This window comes from Vombatus ursinus, unplaced genomic scaffold, assembly GCF_900497805.2.
Source record: "Vombatus ursinus unplaced genomic scaffold, bare-nosed wombat genome assembly UNPS02009975.1, whole genome shotgun sequence".
Taxonomy (NCBI): Eukaryota; Metazoa; Chordata; class Mammalia; order Diprotodontia; family Vombatidae; genus Vombatus; species Vombatus ursinus.
This window is the reverse complement of record NW_020949753.1, coordinates 4,901,821-4,919,620: the sequence shown is the minus strand read 5'-3', so window position 1 is coordinate 4,919,620 and position 17,800 is coordinate 4,901,821. Positions and strand designations below refer to the sequence as shown.

General features: G+C 39.4%; 1 protein-coding gene across 2 annotated transcripts in view; it reads left to right on the top strand.

Annotated features, from left to right (window-relative positions):
* The first annotated feature begins 3,649 nt into the window (after nt 1–3,649).
* Nucleotides 3,650–17,800, top strand: part of NUDT9 (nudix hydrolase 9) — a 31,287-nt gene continuing 17,136 nt past the window's right edge. Inside the window, exons 1-3 of one of the 2 annotated variants that reach the window (XM_027853367.1) lie at nt 3,650–3,755; nt 14,002–14,241; nt 16,884–16,979. In XM_027853367.1, the coding sequence (XP_027709168.1) occupies nt 14,045–14,241; nt 16,884–16,979 (293 nt within the window). In that variant the 5' untranslated portion in view covers nt 3,650–3,755; nt 14,002–14,044. The remainder of the gene's footprint in view (nt 3,756–14,001; nt 14,242–16,883; nt 16,980–17,800) is intronic. The other variant, XM_027853368.1, reaches the window with a different exon arrangement.

Below are 17,800 nucleotides of genomic sequence, written 5' to 3'. Positions count from 1 at the left end.
CCACTCAGGGAGAACCAAGCTTGATTTGCTTTTACTTGCAAGGAATGCAGTACAGCTTTATTGTCCTGCTTCAAGGATACTTTAATAGCTCTGTCATCTGCCACTAAGAGGTGGGATGGACAATTTGACTTTGACATTATAGTCTTGCAGTACATGCATACAATATAGTGGGGATAACTATGAAGAAGTGGGCCCTGACCTGGCTGTCTAATTGGAACAAGATGAATGGGCAACTAACCCAGACAAGATACAAGGACAATCCCAACTGGTCAAGTTCCTATGGGTGCAATGCACAGGGATGTGGAGTGACATCTCTAAGAGCTATGTAGGACTGGGCCCACCAAAGGGGTTTCCACTTCACCCAAGAAGCCAAGGAAATGAGGCTGATGACATTTCCTACCAACTGCATTGCCATAGGAAAGGGAACCCTAAGGAAGATCCCCTAGGGATACATCTAGCCAGATCTTGGCATGTGGATCATGTAAAGCCCTCCCAACCTGAACTCAGGGCATAAGATGGGTCTTCCATGAACAATATCACCCTAAGCATTATGAGAAAAAAGAAGAGATGTCTGTAACAAACTCTACATACCAATGAAAACAGGCAATCCCTCTCTGGTTGGATGGACCACTGGGCTCAAGCACTCTACTCTGATATTCATTTACTCATCATTCCCTGAAATGTTGAATCTCTACTATATCAGATGTGAGCTGAAACTTTCAGGGGATAGAGGGTAGAGAACCTACCTATGTACCACATTTAGTGGTGTATAACCCAATGGCTGTACCTAGACTTGTCTTATTTTAAAATTCTACCCAATCCAGCCGGAGGGTGGACACTTCAGCAGGGTCCACCGGTCATTGCACTTGATACCAACTTGGATGTATTAATCTCTGCTGGCCATGTCCAGCTGGCAGACCAAATGTCTTTTACATTCACCCTTCTCAAGGCTCCATTTATCTCCCCTAAGACAGCCACCTAATGGGACCATGAAACTGGACCATTCCAAACAGTGAACACAGAAACAGTGATTTTCCTAAAGCACAGGTCTGACCATGTTCTCCCTCTACTGGATAAACTCCAGCAGCTGCCTATCACCTCCAGGGTCAAACACAAAAAGCTCTGGCATTCAAAGCCCTTTGTAACCTACCTCCCCTGACCTTTCCAGTCTTCTTACACCTAATCCTCCCCCACCTCCTCCTATATACTCTGATTCAGTGACACTGATTTCCTTACTGTTCCCAGAACAAAATACTCCATTTCTGTGCTCTGGGTATTTTTACTGGCTGTCCTCTATGCCTGGAATGCTCTCCCTTCTCATCTCCACCTCCAGGCTTCCTACAAATCCTAGTCAAAATCCCACCCTCTAAAGGAAATCTTTCCCAATCCCTTTTCCTTCTAGTGTCTTTTCTCTGTCGATGATTTCTTATTTATTCTGTATATAGTTTGTTGTACATAGCTGTCTGCTTGTTGGCTTCTGTACCAGACTGAGACCTCCTTCAGGGCACAGTCTTGTTTTTTGCCTTTCTTTTTATCTCCAGTGCTTCAAACTGTGCCCAACACTTAAAAAATGATTATTAACTGACTAGTAGGCCCTCCAAGGTGAGGTAGGGGGAACAATATGGTGGAAACCAGGTGATGAAACTGGGACAGAGAACCAAACAGACATTGTAGGTCTTGCCTCCTTGTCCAACTATATGTTGGTGGCAAATGAAGTGATTAGATCTAGACAGGAAGAAATGGACTGATGGAAGAGGAGAACCCTAGATTCTGGCTTGCATTCTTCCTTGTTTGATTTTCATAGGTAAAACTGGACACTGGATAGGAACTGTTTGAGATGCTGTGACTCCATTCTCATTGTTCCTGTTGACCTGTTGGAATTTCCAGTTGATCTTCACCCCTGGCCATTATCTATAGAGTAGAGGCAGCCAGACTCATGGGTACCATGAAGATGCTTCTGCTTTTTGAGGAGACTCTCTTCATTTTATAGATTTTTCTCCAGGTACCCCACTGTGAACCCACCAACACTCAGCTCCTTGATTGTGAAGCCAACAACATTGAACTCCTTCCTGTTCCTGACTCAAGCAATAGCAATGGCAGTTAACTTTGGCAACAGATGGATGTCACTTGACTCCAGGGTGGATCTAAAGTGCCTTCCAAACCTAGGTTTTCTGTATGACAGGTATAGCCACAAACCCTGACAATAATTTATTGTATACATCAAAAGCTAGATAATTCCTCCATCATCCCTCTTATACATGCCCCAGAAGAAAGAGCTTTTGATCTGATTGCTGGGATAGGGGGAAATGGGGAAGAGACAGTGAGTTATCAACTGGTGAAAAATTGTTTGATTGGTATGGATGGTCCCAGCTCCCCAGAATGCAAGTATACCAAAGCTAATAAAACCAAAGACTGAGCAATTACCCTTTTCAGCATCTTGAATGAATGACACCATTAGGTTTAAATCCCTGACTTCCCTGCCCCTCACTCCTTATTTAGTAATTTAGAAAATACTCTAACTTCACTGGTCCTGCAGAAAACAGAGCAGTCTCCTAAGGGTATCATGCTGCCCCTTTGTCTAAAACTGTATAAATTTGAGCAATAATTTGCTCTATAGCAAATTGCGCTCTAGACTTTGATAAGAGCTTGCAATTATTTTTCTTCCCTTGTGGTAGCATAAAAGTGATTTAAGCCTAACTCAGCGTGGGTTGCCATAGTCCCCCCACTAGAGTTGGTGCAGGAACGTGGGTCGTTGGGCAAGTTTGCATTTTCTGCTTTCTTCCATTCCATTATCCAGGAACTTATTCTTCAATTTGTGGTTGGCTTTTCTAGTATCTTAACTTCTCTGCTTGGAAGGAATATCTTTAAACAGGCTTTGGAGAGCAAGAGGCTGGAACTGATTCTATGCGGTAGATCACTGGAGTTTTGCTTCTCCTTGCCTTACTTTTCCCCTTATTTTAGCTCCAGACAAGGACGAATTCGGAAATAACCACAACCACTTTTGCTTTTATGCTTTGCAGCAGGTGCTGCATTCCACACCCCTAGTCCCCCACTTCTGCAAAGGGTCTCAAGTTGTACTTTCTCCATTCTTTTCCTTGCAATGCCCCCTGCTGCCACTTTCCCCAAATTGGGAGACTGAACCAGGGCAGCCCAACTCATTTCTGGAGCCACCTCAGGCGTCCACAAAGGTTTCCCGCCCCTACACAATGTCCCAAGCTGCCTGGATCCTAAACTGCGCGCCCCTCCCCCCGCCCAACCCGAACACGCCTGCGCGGTGAAGACTCCGGAATGGAGCCCCGCGGACGCCCACGCCTCCTGCGCGCAGGCGCGCGGCCGTAACGTCACGACGCTCCGTGGCCTGGGTCGGAGGTCGGAGGTCGGGCGGTGAGGTCGCCACGAGGGCGGGGGTCGCGGGTGCTTCCCCGGCCGCGAGGCTGGGCTGCCCGAGGAGCCCCCGGAGCCTCCTGGGGGTCTCCGCCGGGGCCGCCGCTGCCGAGAGAGTGACGGAGATAGATGAGGAGCCCGCTCCCGCTCAAGGGCTGGAGAGCGGCCGGTCCTAGCGCCTCCCGCCGCCCCGGCAGCCCGAGCGGCCTAGCCTCCCGAAGCGTGCCCGGGACGCCGATGGCAGCGCGCGGCCTGGCGCAGGCCTTAGCTACCGTGTGCCTCAGCGCGAGCCTGTCCTGGGTGACCGGCGGGGCCCCCGGCGGTCGCGGCTCGGCTCCTCTGCAGCTTCCGGGGCGAGGGCCGCCCTACAGGTACCCCCCGAAGCCGGCCCCGACCCGCCGGGCATGCCCTGGGCGGAGGACGCCCGGGGGAGCGGCCCCGGAGCTCTCGGGTCGGGGGGAGGGCGCGCTAAGGCTCCCCGCTGTGCTCCCTCCCCGATGGGCACCCCCCGCTGTTCCCGGTTGCTGTGCACGGTCTACTTCCCCCGTCTGGCCAAAATAATCCCAGTTTAGTCCATTTCCCGAGCATCCCCGGGCGTTCTTAGACACTGGGTGGGGGGTGGAGAAGGGCGATGCGCACACTAGCAAGCAAGCTTACATCACTTTTGTTAAAAAAAAAAAAAAAATTTCTATTATTATTTTGTAATTATGTAAATTATAAACATGTACTGCAAACATACATAATTAAATTACAATTATGATTTAGTATTTTATTTTTTCCCAATTACGTCTAAAAACAATTTTTAAGAATCTTTTTAAAAAATTTTGAGTTCCAAATTCTTTCCCTCCCCATGGCCCTTTTTCAGAATGCAGGCAATTTCATGTAGGTTATGTATGTCATGCAAAACATTTACATTGTCTTTTGATTGGGCAAATTCATAAGTGACACTTTTGCCTTCGAATTTTGTGAGTGTAAAAAACAGAATTAGGCTGTTAGTTTCTATAGATAACTATGTTTTAAGGAAGGGCTTTGTTTCCGTATTTGCTGTCAGGTTTTACTACCAATAGGGAAGTATATACCGTTACATTTTCTGTTCGTATGAATACGTTTATGTATGGTGCGTGTGTATATGTATATATTATACACATATAGGGATGGAAGTTGGAAGTCCTATGCCACTTTTATTCCCCATTTCCTCTGCTCAAAACGCAAGAATGAGACATCCATAATTATGCCTATTTCTCTGTTAAAAAAACACCTTAGGAAAGACCAAACTTAACTGTTTTAAGACTTCCAGTTTCCACACAGGAAACATTGTTTTCCGTGTCATAAAAGCTTAAGGATGTGAAAAGAAACCTTGACTTGATCCAGCAAAAAAGTTAGTTCTGCATTTGAAAACACTGCTATGAACCCAAGGGTATATTAGGAAGCAGTGTGGGCCCTGGAGTCAGGAAGTCCTGCTTACTGTGTGGCCCTGGACAAGTCACTTAACCCCATTTGCCTCAGTTCCTCAGCTGCAGAATGAGCTGGAGAAGAAGGAAGTGGCCAACCACTCCAGCATCTTTGTCACAAAAAACACGGGGTTGTGAATTGTTGCACACGACTGAAAAACAACTGAACAACAAAAGTGAGAAAGGCCTGACTCTGGTTCCACCACTGAAACCTACAGGCTATGTAGAGTCTGGGTGAATCATTCACTTATCTTCCCAGTCATTAAGTCAACAAGTATTAATTAAGCATTGATTGTACCAAGCTTTGTGCTAAAAGTTAGGACGAATACGAAGACAAAAAACAGGGACAGCTTGCAAACTGTACCTACTAGACGTCTGCAGTGTGAATGGGAGATAACCTCAGAGGGAAAGTGTGAGCAGTGGGGGGGCAGGAAAGGCCTGTTGAAGGTGGGACTTGAGCTGAGTCTTAAAGAAACCAAGAGATCCAGGAGGCAGATGTGAGAAGAGAGTTTGTGGTGGCTACAGGACAATCAGTGCTCTGTCTAGAAGCACCAACCACCTTTTAATGCCACCATTGGGTAGTTGGTGAACCTAAACTGGATGTCAGGAGATATATAAATCTGAGAATCATCTGCATAGACAAAGGAATTGAGCCCATTGCATGAATTTAGACATCAGTTTGACTCGATGATGCCAATAAGCCAGCATGAATCAGAGCACAGATTTTAATACACTCAAGAGTGTGTGATCCATCCCACCAGTAGGTGATGAGAATGGGAATCCTTCAGCATTAAGCTAGTAGTAGTATTTATATATTGGGGGCAACAAGGTGGCTCAGTGGATAGAGTGCTGGGCCTGGTGTCAGGAAGACCTGAGTTCAAATCTAGCCTCAGATACGTGCTAGCTGTGTGACCCTTGGCAAGTTACTTAATCTCTGCTTCAATCCACTAAAGGAGGAAATTGCAAACCACTCCAGTATCTTTGCCAAGAAAATCCCATGGACAGTATGGTCCGTGGGGTCATGAAGAGTTGGTCATGACTGAATGAAGGACAACAATTTACGCATTACATGAAACAAAGAAAAAAAAAGATGGCTACTCATAATATAAAGAAGTAAATTGTACTTGTTAAGAAGAATGTGTATTATTAGCTACAGGAAATGAATAAGAGGTATGTCCTTGTTGTAAGCTGGCTTCACTAAATCAAAGAGAACTAACTACCTGATAGGCTAGTTAATGGAGGGAGACTAAACTTTTTTTTTAAGCAATTCAGTCTTTTTGTACCAATTAGGGGGAGCAAAAAACCCCTTAGAAAGATACTTAGAAGAACCAACTGTAGCTCTTGGTCTGACAGTTCATGCAGGGGTCATACAAAGTAAAATGGCAAATATACAACAGAATAGTTATGTTCTAAAAATTCACTTTCAAAAACAGGTAAACCAGAAATTCTACCGCCTTTGATCATGTATCACATAATGCATTGATCTCTACTACATTCCTGTATATCCTATCGATCTCTGGATACATTAATATAAAGTTTCTGGCAGGTATTTCCACAGGGAGATAGAAGAATTGGGAAGCATTTAACACAACAATTGAGCAAGTTAATATAATAGTAATTATAAGTATTACAAAACACAAAACTTTCTTGAGCCTGGTTTCTGGCAACCAATCTCAACTATCCCAGTCAGTCTCTTTATACTGAATCTCCAGACCCTTCCCTAACTCCTCAGTGCAATTCCAGTGCAGGATAGTGGTAAGGTTTTAGTCAAATACATAATGTGCAATATTCAAGTAATATCTGAGCAGCAGATTTCTTACTTTGTTTTCTTGGGTTCAGCTGTTTCAAGTTGTCAGCTTCTGGGAAACATTTTAATAATAACTACTATGTATCAAGCACTGTCTTTAGTGCTTTGCTGTTATTGTCAATTATTATCATATTTGATCCTCACAACAACCCTGGAGATAGGTGCTATCATGTCTTTTTTTTTTTTTTTAATACAGATGAGGAAACGGGCAAATAGAAGTTAAGCAATTTGATTCAAGTCACAGCTAGTAAGAATCTGAGGCAGGATTAGAGCTCACATCTTCTTGACTCCAGGTCCAGTGTTCTATCCACTGTGCCACCTAGCTGCCCTATTTTCCCTTGGAAATTCTGTATCTAAGGAGGCTTGTCCTGGACCACTGTTCACAAATTGTCCAGTGTGGTTCACTTAGACTCACAGACGTGTATCCTTTAACATCTTGGTGTTTTTAACCGGAATGTCAGTAGTTAACAGTATCTGGAATGAGCCTTGTTTCAAGGGCAGATTTGTGGAGGGGTTTCTTATAATAGATTGGCTTTCAGGTTCCAAGCCACTTTTGGAGCTTTCTTAGGGAATGCTGCTTAAACCTGCAAATAACAAGACTTTAGTACAATTTGGTTAGGCCTGATGAAGTCCAAGTACGTTGGCTTTCCAGCAGATAGTTCATGTGGTGAAAGCCATTGCAAGTCTTAGGAAGTTTACTTCATGAGCATTAGGGTGTTAGAAAGAACCTCAAATTAAGCTACCTGTAATTCATCTGAAAGTTTGGAGAGTTTCAGTCTTCACATATGATTTGTTCTTTCTAGCCTTGCATGTTGTACGGATACTGCTGTCTATGAGCTAGAGAAGAATCTCAAAAAAAAAAAAAGAATTCCCTCAGGACATGACTATAAAATAAATACTTTTGTCTCTTGATGTTATCGGAGGACCTCCAACAGAAATTAAAAAAAAAAATCAATCTCCTCTGTAAGAGCTTCCAAAATAAGATACAACTGTGTGTGTTTTTTTCTTTTAACCAACCATTTAACTGTCTTGTACATAGTGAAGTGCTTTGGATAACCAGTTCATTTAATTTATGAGCTTCAACAAATTGAAATCAATCTTTTCCTAAAACAGCCCTTTAGGATTATGTGATTATATAAACCTTTTATGTTTAATGAGCCTATTTCCAACTATTTTGTATATTTATTTGTAGATCTATATAGATAAAATTAAAGTCATAATTTAAAAATTTCTTGACAACTAATTAAAACAATTCTATGTGTGAAAGGCTCAGTCCAATTTGATACTTTAAAACAATTTCTAAAACATACACATTAAAAGCTCACCGTCTTTTGGGATTTGTGTGGATAGGTATCTGTGAATATTCAGTTGGACCTGAAAGAAGTTCAATAGTTCTTTATTATTTCCAGAATAGCATTTAAAATATATCATTTAGGACCAATGTCTTTACTTGGTTTTTTCCATTGTTTTTTACTGGTACAATAATTGAAATTCTAAGGCTACTGATATAATTACAGTTGTCAGACATCCTTTAAGTATATTCTTCTACCCAATGGAAAACTTTTGAAAGCCAGTCCCCTATATCCTAGTTGTCAAGTGGAAACAATCTGATCTTGTTGCTTTCAACAAAGTGAAGTTTACTCATCCATTAAAAATGAAAACTTTCACATCTTTATCCTCTGTCCCCTTTGAGGATATATGTTATCCTCATCTTCTGAAAAGATGTGATACTGTACAGACCTAAACTTATATGTGAATATATAACTATTAAACCAATGAGAACGAGATGGTAAGTTTAAGAACTCATTTTCTCTGGTTTCCTAGGGTAGGAAGTTGAGACAAGTAATGACCACAAAGTCACACAGTGAAATCAAATCAATAGAGTCCCTTTTGCTTGTATCTCATTATAGCAGTTCAGAGATGCTAGATAATTGTAACAAAAAGACCCATTATAAAGATTTTAGTTCTCCTGCAATAGTCAGAGAAATTTACTATGAAGAGAGGTAACACATGTTTGTAAGAAATGGAAAAGCTCCCTTGGTTCTGTTTGATTTCTGGTGTCAGGATCCGCATGTCAAGACCCCCCTCTCATTTTACTATTAGGAGACACTGTTTTCCAGAGCTAAGGCCCAACTAGCAAGCTGTACCCTGAGCTTGGCATAACAACAATACTTGGGTCTCACTCCCTGGATGAACCCAGCTGCAACAAAATCCCAGCGTTGTTTCATACTAGCACCAGGTCATAAGACAACTTCTGAAATAGCTAATCATGAAACAGAGGTCTACATTATTCATAGGGTATATCATATCCAGATTCAGAATCAACCAGGTGGGAAATATTTTTGGGCAGAAAAGAAATAAAACATTGGAAAAACTTGGGTCAAGAGAATCTTGGAAAGCTATCTTCCCACTCTTCCCAGTCATCTACACACACCAGTATTTTCAGAAAGCACTCTCTCTGAGCAGCTCATAACATTTCACTTGAATAATAGGGTACTGGTTTAACACCAGTTATGTTAGAATTCCATACTCAAAGCAAGGCAAATTACTGTTCCACCTTACATAGCAAATTCCACTGCTTATAGTTTAGAGCAGGATATAGTTTTTTTTCATATTGCAACACCATTCAGTTAAAATAATAAAAACATTTATCTTCAGTACTTAATTACATAAATGGTCTTCTTAAAAAACTTTCTCATATGTATGTTATAACATATATAAAAGTAAAGGTAAAATATTATAGACTAAGAATTATGTATATAATTGCATATGTAATTGTATACAGATACAGATATCCTGATATAATGATCAGTTATCAAAGATTAAGAAACAGTCACATTCTGGGTTTTTTTTAATAGAATGTAATAGTTCACTCATAACCCAGAAAAACAACAAAACAAAATTGGCCACCATTAACCTGGCTGTATTAAAGGGACTGCATTAGGTAAGGTTTTTAAATTGAGGCCTGTTGATAGTAAGTTGGCTCAAAGATATAATTTTACTATTCCAGATGCAGTTTCATAATTCTTAATATAATGGGTCTGGCAAAGCATCTCACAGGCTCAAGTGAGCAAAGTAGGGCATACCCATTAAAATATTATAATCTTTAACCTGAAGGGCACTCTGCCTTTTAGCAAAAAAAAAAAAAAAAAAATTCCTAGTAACAGTTCATAGTTATAAAATCACAGCATTCAGATCAAAAGAGGAGACAACCTCCAACAAATACATTACGCTTTAGGTATCATATCTCAGATTAATAGCATTTCTTATACAATAGTTTCCCAGAATCACAATGCAAGAAATCAGGCATAATTTTAACATAAAACAATATTTAAAACATAAACTCAGAATAATACTTTTCACCCAGTAAATGACATTAATCCAGTTGAATGCATTTCTGAGTAATCTTATAGAAAAACAAATAATTTTATGCATCTATTTATGCATTTTATACTAGTTATATTCAGAGACCAGTATAGAATAACTAAAATCCATTTGCACATAAGTTACAAAAGTAGCTCTTATTCTTGCAGTCTATAAACATTTTACCTTAAAGCCAAATTTTAAGTATATTTTCTGTCAAAATCTGTTGTTCTTGCAGAGGGTCAAATAAGACAATTGTCCTAATAGGGAAAAACACATCTTACTTTAAATGAGACTCATTACAATTTTGTTTAGGGCAAATTCAGTAAAACCTAGTCTGAATTTACAATTACAAATACAGAATCTCAATTTTCCCAAGGACCATTCATGGTCAGCACTTCAAATTATAGACCTTTCTACTATCAGTAAGTTAACTGCCAAAGATCAATGTAATTACAGTCTTGCATTTTCAGTTCCTCCTTTGGGGACCCTGAGGGTCTTTCAAAGCATGGAAATTGTAAGCATGATCTCTGTTACATTGCAGTGGAATTATGAATATGTACTCATATATTATATGAATATTAATATATTCTCTGAATATTTACACATCATGTGAATCTCATATCAGTATTCACACATGAATTTATATATTATGCAAATATATGGATATATGAATATATATTCCTCTCATAATGAATATACCCTTCCATTGAGCCTTCAAGGACAGAATATTAGTGTTTTTGTTGTTCAGCTGTGTCCAACTCTTTATGACCCCATTTGGGTTTTTTTTGGCAAAGATACTGGTGTGGTTTGCCATTTCCTTTTCCAGCTCATTTTACATGTGAGGAACTGAGGCAGATAGGTTAAGTGATTTGCCCAGGATCACACTGCTGGTATGTGTTCAAGGCCAGATTTGAATTCAGGAAGATGAATCCTGATTCAAGGCCCAGTATTATCCACTGCACCACCTAGCTGCCCTAATTTTAGTACACTAAAGTAATTTCGTGATGCAAATATATTTATCCACTTGGTAAATGTTGTAACTGGATAGAATACTGACAATTTTAAATTGTGCTACATGATTCCAACTATTTTTCCACATCAAAAAGAATGTCAAAATAGATGAAATAAAGCTTGGAGATCATGAGAAATCTCAAAATTAGCTTTTGGGTAAGGAGGAAACAAACATTAAATGATTTAATATGCATGAAATTCTTGTTCCTCAATCCAAATGAGATACAAGACTGAACTTAAACTTTTCTGTAATACTTTACCAAATTCTGTGCTGTTCTTTATTTTTTGATCTGTGCTGGGCATTTTGATAGCTGGCAAAAATGACCTGTTTTATGCCAATGTGGGTAATGAAAATCACTAGTTTTATATACCTGCCTTTTGGGAAATCTAAACTCTTACTTCTCATTGCCTTCTCATTAAGCCTTACGTCCGAACAATCTTTAATCCTCTATGGACTTTGATTAAAGCACTCCAAAACTGCACCTCACTTTGTCCACAATATTTTTTAACCTTTCACATCCTTACTTCCTGTATCTGTTATGTATTTAATTCCCAGTCATATCCCAGTCTATCTACAAAACTTTGTCGTTCAGTTGTTTTCAGTCGTGTCTGACTCTTTATGACCCCATTTGGGGTTTTCTTGGCAAAGATTCTGGAGTGGTTTGCCATTTCTTTCTCCAGGTCATTGTACAGATGAGTAAACTGAGACAAACAGGGTTAAGTGACTTACCCAGAGTCACACAGCCAGTATGTGTCTGAGGCAAGATTTAAATTCAGGAAGATGAGTCTTCCTGACTCCAGGCCTAGCACTTTATCCACAGCACTACCTAGCTGTCCACATCTACAGAACTAATTTTATTTATAACACTGAAATCTTTTCAAAGTGGCACAAGCTTTATTATATAATATCAATTAATTGTAAAACTTTACTTTTTCCTGATCAAAATGGAAATTTCTCTGAGTTTGGAGAAAACATCTTCTCTCTAGAAAAATAATCTTAGAGATCAAAAAAGTTACACTCCTGGATAGAGACTGTCCTCAGTCTGCATTTTATTCAACAGTAGGATAAGACCACTTATCCAATTTTGAAGGAGGCCTTCACTATGTTAAAAACCTTCCTGCAGTGTATTCCAATTCCTTTAAAATGACGTTGCTTCTAATTCACTAGGCAAGTAAGTTAGAGGCAGCTAGGAGGTGAAGTGGATAGATGGATAGATTTAGAGTCAGGAGGACCAGTGTTCAAAACTCAACTCAGATACTAGCTGAGTGACTGTGGGCAGGTCATTTAACTGCTGAGAGCTTCAGTTTCCTCATCTGTAAAATGAGGATGGTAGCACCTACCTTTAGGTTTGTTCTGAGAATTAAATGAAATAAATTGTAAAGTTCTTGGCATATAATAAGCACTATATAAATGTTAGTTATTTTTATTCTGTTAAATTATTCACAGAAGAACACAGGGATGAGGTAAAACATACTTGTAAAATTAAATTTAACCTATTTCAAATAATTTGCTTTCATTTAAACAAAGCTCTTTCTTTCCAAGGTTGAGGGGAGAGTTAGTAAATGTACTAGGTGGTTCTTAAGCACCACATAAATTTATTTGTTTGTTAAGAGCTTATTATGTTTCAGGTAATCTGCTAAGTGTTAGGTTTACAAAGAAAGACAAAACGTGATTTCTGTCCTCTAGGAGAGCACATTCAAATAGGAGAGACAACATGAAAATAACTATGCAAATAAAGTATATATGTATGATATATACATATGTGTATGTGTGTATGTATGTACATCTGTGTATGTGTGTATGTAAATGGAAGGTAATCTCTGAGGAAAGGCACTATCAGTGTGTGTGTGTAGAGGGGAGGAGCCGCCAGCAAAGGCTTCTTGAAGGTTTGAGGTGAGTTTTGAAGGAGGTCAAGGAAAGTAAGAGGCAGAGGTGGGGGGGAAGTGGGGGGGAGTGCGTTCCAGGCAGGTGGGCCTGCCAGCAAAATCACTGTTTGGAGTCTGGAGATGGAATGTTGTATGTGAGGAATAGCTGGATTGTAATGTACATGGGGGGAAGGATAGAAAGATTCCAGATTGTGAAAGGCTATGAGTACCAAACACAGGATATTTTATACCAAAGGCAGTGGGGAACCGCACACAGTTCATTGAGTTGGGATGGGAGGAGCAGGACATTGGCCTCTTTTGTTTCCTGATCTTCGTGCTTTAGGGAAATCATTTTGGCAGGTTAGGGGAGGGTAGATTGGAATTGAGGCAGTGTGAAACCAAGTGGGCAGCTATTGTAGTAGTCCTGATGACAGGTGCTGAAGGCCTGCACCAGTGTGTAGGCTATTAGTGGAGAGAAAGGAGATATTAGAGTGAATGAAGGTAGCAATGACAACTTGACAACAGATTAGATATGTTGGGTGAGTGCAGATGATGAGTTAAGGATGAGACCAAGGTTGTGAGCCTGGGTGACTTTGAGAATATTGGGGAGGACTTGGAAGGACCTGGAGTTTTGTTTTGGACATGTTGAATTTGAGATGCCTGTGGGTCATCCAGCTTGAGTTATTAAAAAAGCAGTTGGTGATGTGAGACTGAAGCTCAGGAGAGGAACCAGTGCTGAATTTATAGTTCTGGAAATCATCTGAATAGAGGGGGGAAGGTGCCCAGAAGAGAGTCTTGGGGAACACCTAAGGTTAGTGGATCTGACCCAGATGAAGATTCCAGAGAGGAGGCTGAGGGAGGGTGGTCAGATGGGTGGGAGGAGAACCAGGACAGAGCAGTGTCAGGAAAACCTGGAGAGGAGAGACTGTTCTGGAGGACAGCACTGTGCTTCATGCATGTTTGTTGAATGCATGGGAAATATGAGGCAGTGTTGTTAATCTCAGTTTTTAAAGTATTTGAAAAAATGATGTTTTCAGATCCTCCAAGGCAGGTTTTTTTTTTTTAACTTTAATTTTAAGGAGTATCTATGTAATACCTTTATCTTTTTTCTTTTAGTAGTTCCTTTTCATCGCATTTGTTCCATCAAAACCCAGTCATAATGTCAGCTTCAAATGGTGCTGATGAAAATTCCCACAATAAGGCTCGGACGTCACCTTATCCAGGTTCAAAAGTTGAACGTAGTCAGGTACCCAATGAGAAAGTGGGCTGGCTTGTTGAGTGGCAAGAGTATAATCCCGTGGAATATACTGCAGTCTCTGTCTTGGCTGGACCCATGTGGGCAGACCCACAGATCAGGTAAGTAATTTAGGTATAAATGTATCAAAAAGAACCCTGATTAAGGGGTAATGAAGTTATTAGTAAATTGAGAGTTTAAGTACTGAACGTTGCAGTTGTTAATTTTACATGTTTGTTTTTAACTCCTTGTAATACTGACATATAGTGCTTGTTTATTTTTGCTGATTTTTGTGATGATCCAGATACATAGGATTAGCAATGTAGCAGTTTATCAGTATTTATCAGGTTTATTGTTCCTCCAACAAGGCACATCTCATAGTGATTGTTCTGTAACTTATCCTAGTTTAATATTTAGGGAGTATATATAATTCTCATTGTTGTGTATGAGCCCTCGGGATGAAAAAAGAAGGAATTATAAAAGGACTGAAAAATAAAAAAGAAAGCTTAACAGACAGGAGAAAATCTTCAAGAGAAGATGAGAAAATTTCATCTAAATTCATAGCAGTGCAGAACTTATTCATATATGTATACATTTTATAAAAATTTTGCAAATTCATCTGCATGGGGTTAATGCAGATATATTCTCAAGTCAGCATTTCATCTGGCTCTTCTGTTATTAAATAAGTGATAAAATTAGTCAGACTCAGTCTTAGAGTAATTTGGACTAGCAAAGAGCTCTATGGATTTTATCATTAGTAAGCTGTATTCATTTCTGTGTTTTGATTTGAATTTCTTCTATCTCTCTCCTCTCCTTTCACGAATACTTCTTTAGTGCTTCAGTCGGTGATTCCAGGATCTAATGAATCCTGCCTACGATGTCTTAGTTTGTCTAACTCTGGGTCTCTTGACGATTTCAGCTTGTCGTCTGTTCGTCTGTTATCCTTTGTTTTTGTGGGGTTTTTTGAAAATTTATTAATGAATCATTGAGCATTTATAAAGCACCTGCTGTGTGTCAGGCATTGGGAATACAAATATGAAGAATGAAGTAATCCCCGCTCATAAGGAGCTGTTGCTTTTGTTGTGAGACCAACCCAGCTATTTTTACACCTGCAGCAAATTGTCCAAGATGTAGGTGATGACTGAGCAGCTGAACTTAACATGTTCAAAACAGCTCATCCTCTCCCTCCCTCCCCTCCCACCCCTCCCAAGTTCCTCTGTTTCTTTTTCGAGTCCTACCATTCTTCCAGCTGCTAGAGCCACCTTTCTCCCAAATTGCTTTGTATCTCTTTTGCATATCCCTCCATATCCATTTGTCGGTTCCCCATGCGAAGAAGAGGACTGTTTCACCTTTGTCTTGTTTTCTGTGTCTGGCACAGTGCTTGTGAGTCTCATTTAGGAGGTGCTGAAGTTTTGTGGAGCTTATTGCAATGAGCAGAATGTCATTTGAAACAGGAGCAACTGGAGGACTTTACCACCTAGAGGAAATTGTTCTTCTCTCTCTCTCTCTTTCTCTTTTGTTATTTTGTTTATTTATTTATTTATTTGTTTGTTTGTTTTTGTAGTGGATGGCCTCTGTAACAGTGGCAAACACCTTTGGCAAGCGTGCATACCTGTGTTTTATTCCTTGACATTAATAATCAGAACCAGATTATTTTTGTTGTTTCTCTCAAGGAATCTCATGATCTTAATATGGACCTAAGAGGTATCTGTAAGGTGGTATTTTGCTTTGCAAAATATATTGTGTTTTGATCAAACAATAAACATGATGGGATTTTACTTTTCTGTACTTTTTAAGTCATTTGTGTGTCTAGCTTATTTGGGGTGTGCTTAGGTAGATTCAGTCTCAGAAAGCATCTTTGGTCTGTTGCTGGGGCTGGACTCACTTTGGTAACTAGCCTTTTCATGTTTGTTAACATTAGTCAATTTCGTTTTCTGTGTTGTTACTAATTCTAATTCCCTTCCTGAGAAAAGTACTCATGGTAAGGCATTTGTGAGGCTTTTGTATAGGCTACAAGTCTTTGGATTCTTCTGTTTCCTGATTTTGAATCTCACTTTCCAATATATTTTACTCTGTCCTCCTCTCCTGTTGCATTTGAAGTTATCAAATATTAAAACATATGTTAACTTAAGTAGCAGGGTCTTATCAAGTTCTTCATAGAATTTCTCTGCCTCTTCATCTTTTACAATAGATAGCATGTAAATATTGGCAGATTAGTAAAATAGTTAGAAAACTGGCTTCCTAGTCAGAATAGCCTAGGCTCAAGTCCTATTTCTGACCCACACTGGTTTTATGAACCTAGACAAGTCATTTAAATCTCTTAGTGCCCAGGTGACTCCTGTGAGATGTAGTTGCCGAGCAGTTGTTGATCTGTAGTAGTAGATGGAATTTCTTCACCAAGGAACTCCCTGAACTGATGAAATCACATGCCTAGACTGGGGTAAAAAAGATGTTGGGGCATAAATTTAAGACATAACCTAATGAGTATATCTTTAAATTTATGATAATGTGTGGACTGTATTTATTAGTAAGCTACTCAAATGATCTTTGTAAAAATTGAAGCATAAATTAGTTTTATTCTTTACTATTTGGAAGTGAGATATGGATGTGAACATGGAAAGTGAAAGTCAGCTTTTAAAAGCAGATAGAAACAATTCTATTTCAGCCTTACCTATCTTTGAGGAATAACTGATTGAGTTTTTAAACACCTGGAAATATTAAATTATCACCACTTATTTGGCACTGGTTTTTGTTTTCTTTATAGTGAAAGAAATTTTTCTCCAAAGTTTAATGAAAAGGATGGACATGTAGAACGAAAGAGCCAGAATGGCTTGTATGAGATTGAAAATGGACGACCTAGGTAGGTACTGTGGCTGAACCACCAGTTGTTTCTGGTGGCATAACTAGTTTATTGGGTAACTTTGCAGGGAATTGATTTCAGAGTTGTAAATTTAGTGCAGTTGTCTGGTGGGAATACATTTTGAAGTTATGCAGTCAACTAAACATATGGGAGTGAAAATAAAACTTTTTTTTTTTTGCTATGTTGTATAGCAAAATCCCATTCTAAAATAGATTTGAGAACAAGAATATTTTATTTTTTTACCATTTTGTATTGTAAACAAATGAGTTTTCCTTAAAACAGTATAATTAAATTTGTGGATTCATATGTCTGCTATGGAATGGATTCTGTGCATCTAAAAAAAAAATGAATTAGCTGCCACAGAGAAATAAGCATTTGAAAGAGATACCGCCAGACAGTGAAATATGGGGGAAATCATGGGAACTATAGCAAATTGGAAAGATTGCTAATAAGGAAATTTTATCACCACACCACGGTAACTTGGGTTTTCAAAGAACATTTTACCTGGAAGAAATTTGTTGAGTCATTGAATTACTACTATTTGTTGAGTCTCAGTCAACTTTTTAAGTTATATTTTGTTTCTTAAATTTTGTAAAATCAGCATTTCTGAGATTTTAAAAAATGAAACAAAATTTGCATCCCTAATAAGCATTTTTATTTTTGGTTATAGATATGAATTTTTGGGGGGGAGGAGGAGAGTAAGCAAGAAAAGAGGGTAGTCAGGGTTATTTGAAATCATCTGGATAGACAAGTCATCAAACAGATGAATACTTGTTATCTCACCTGACCATTCTCAGGAGTCCAGTTTTGGTTATAATCCA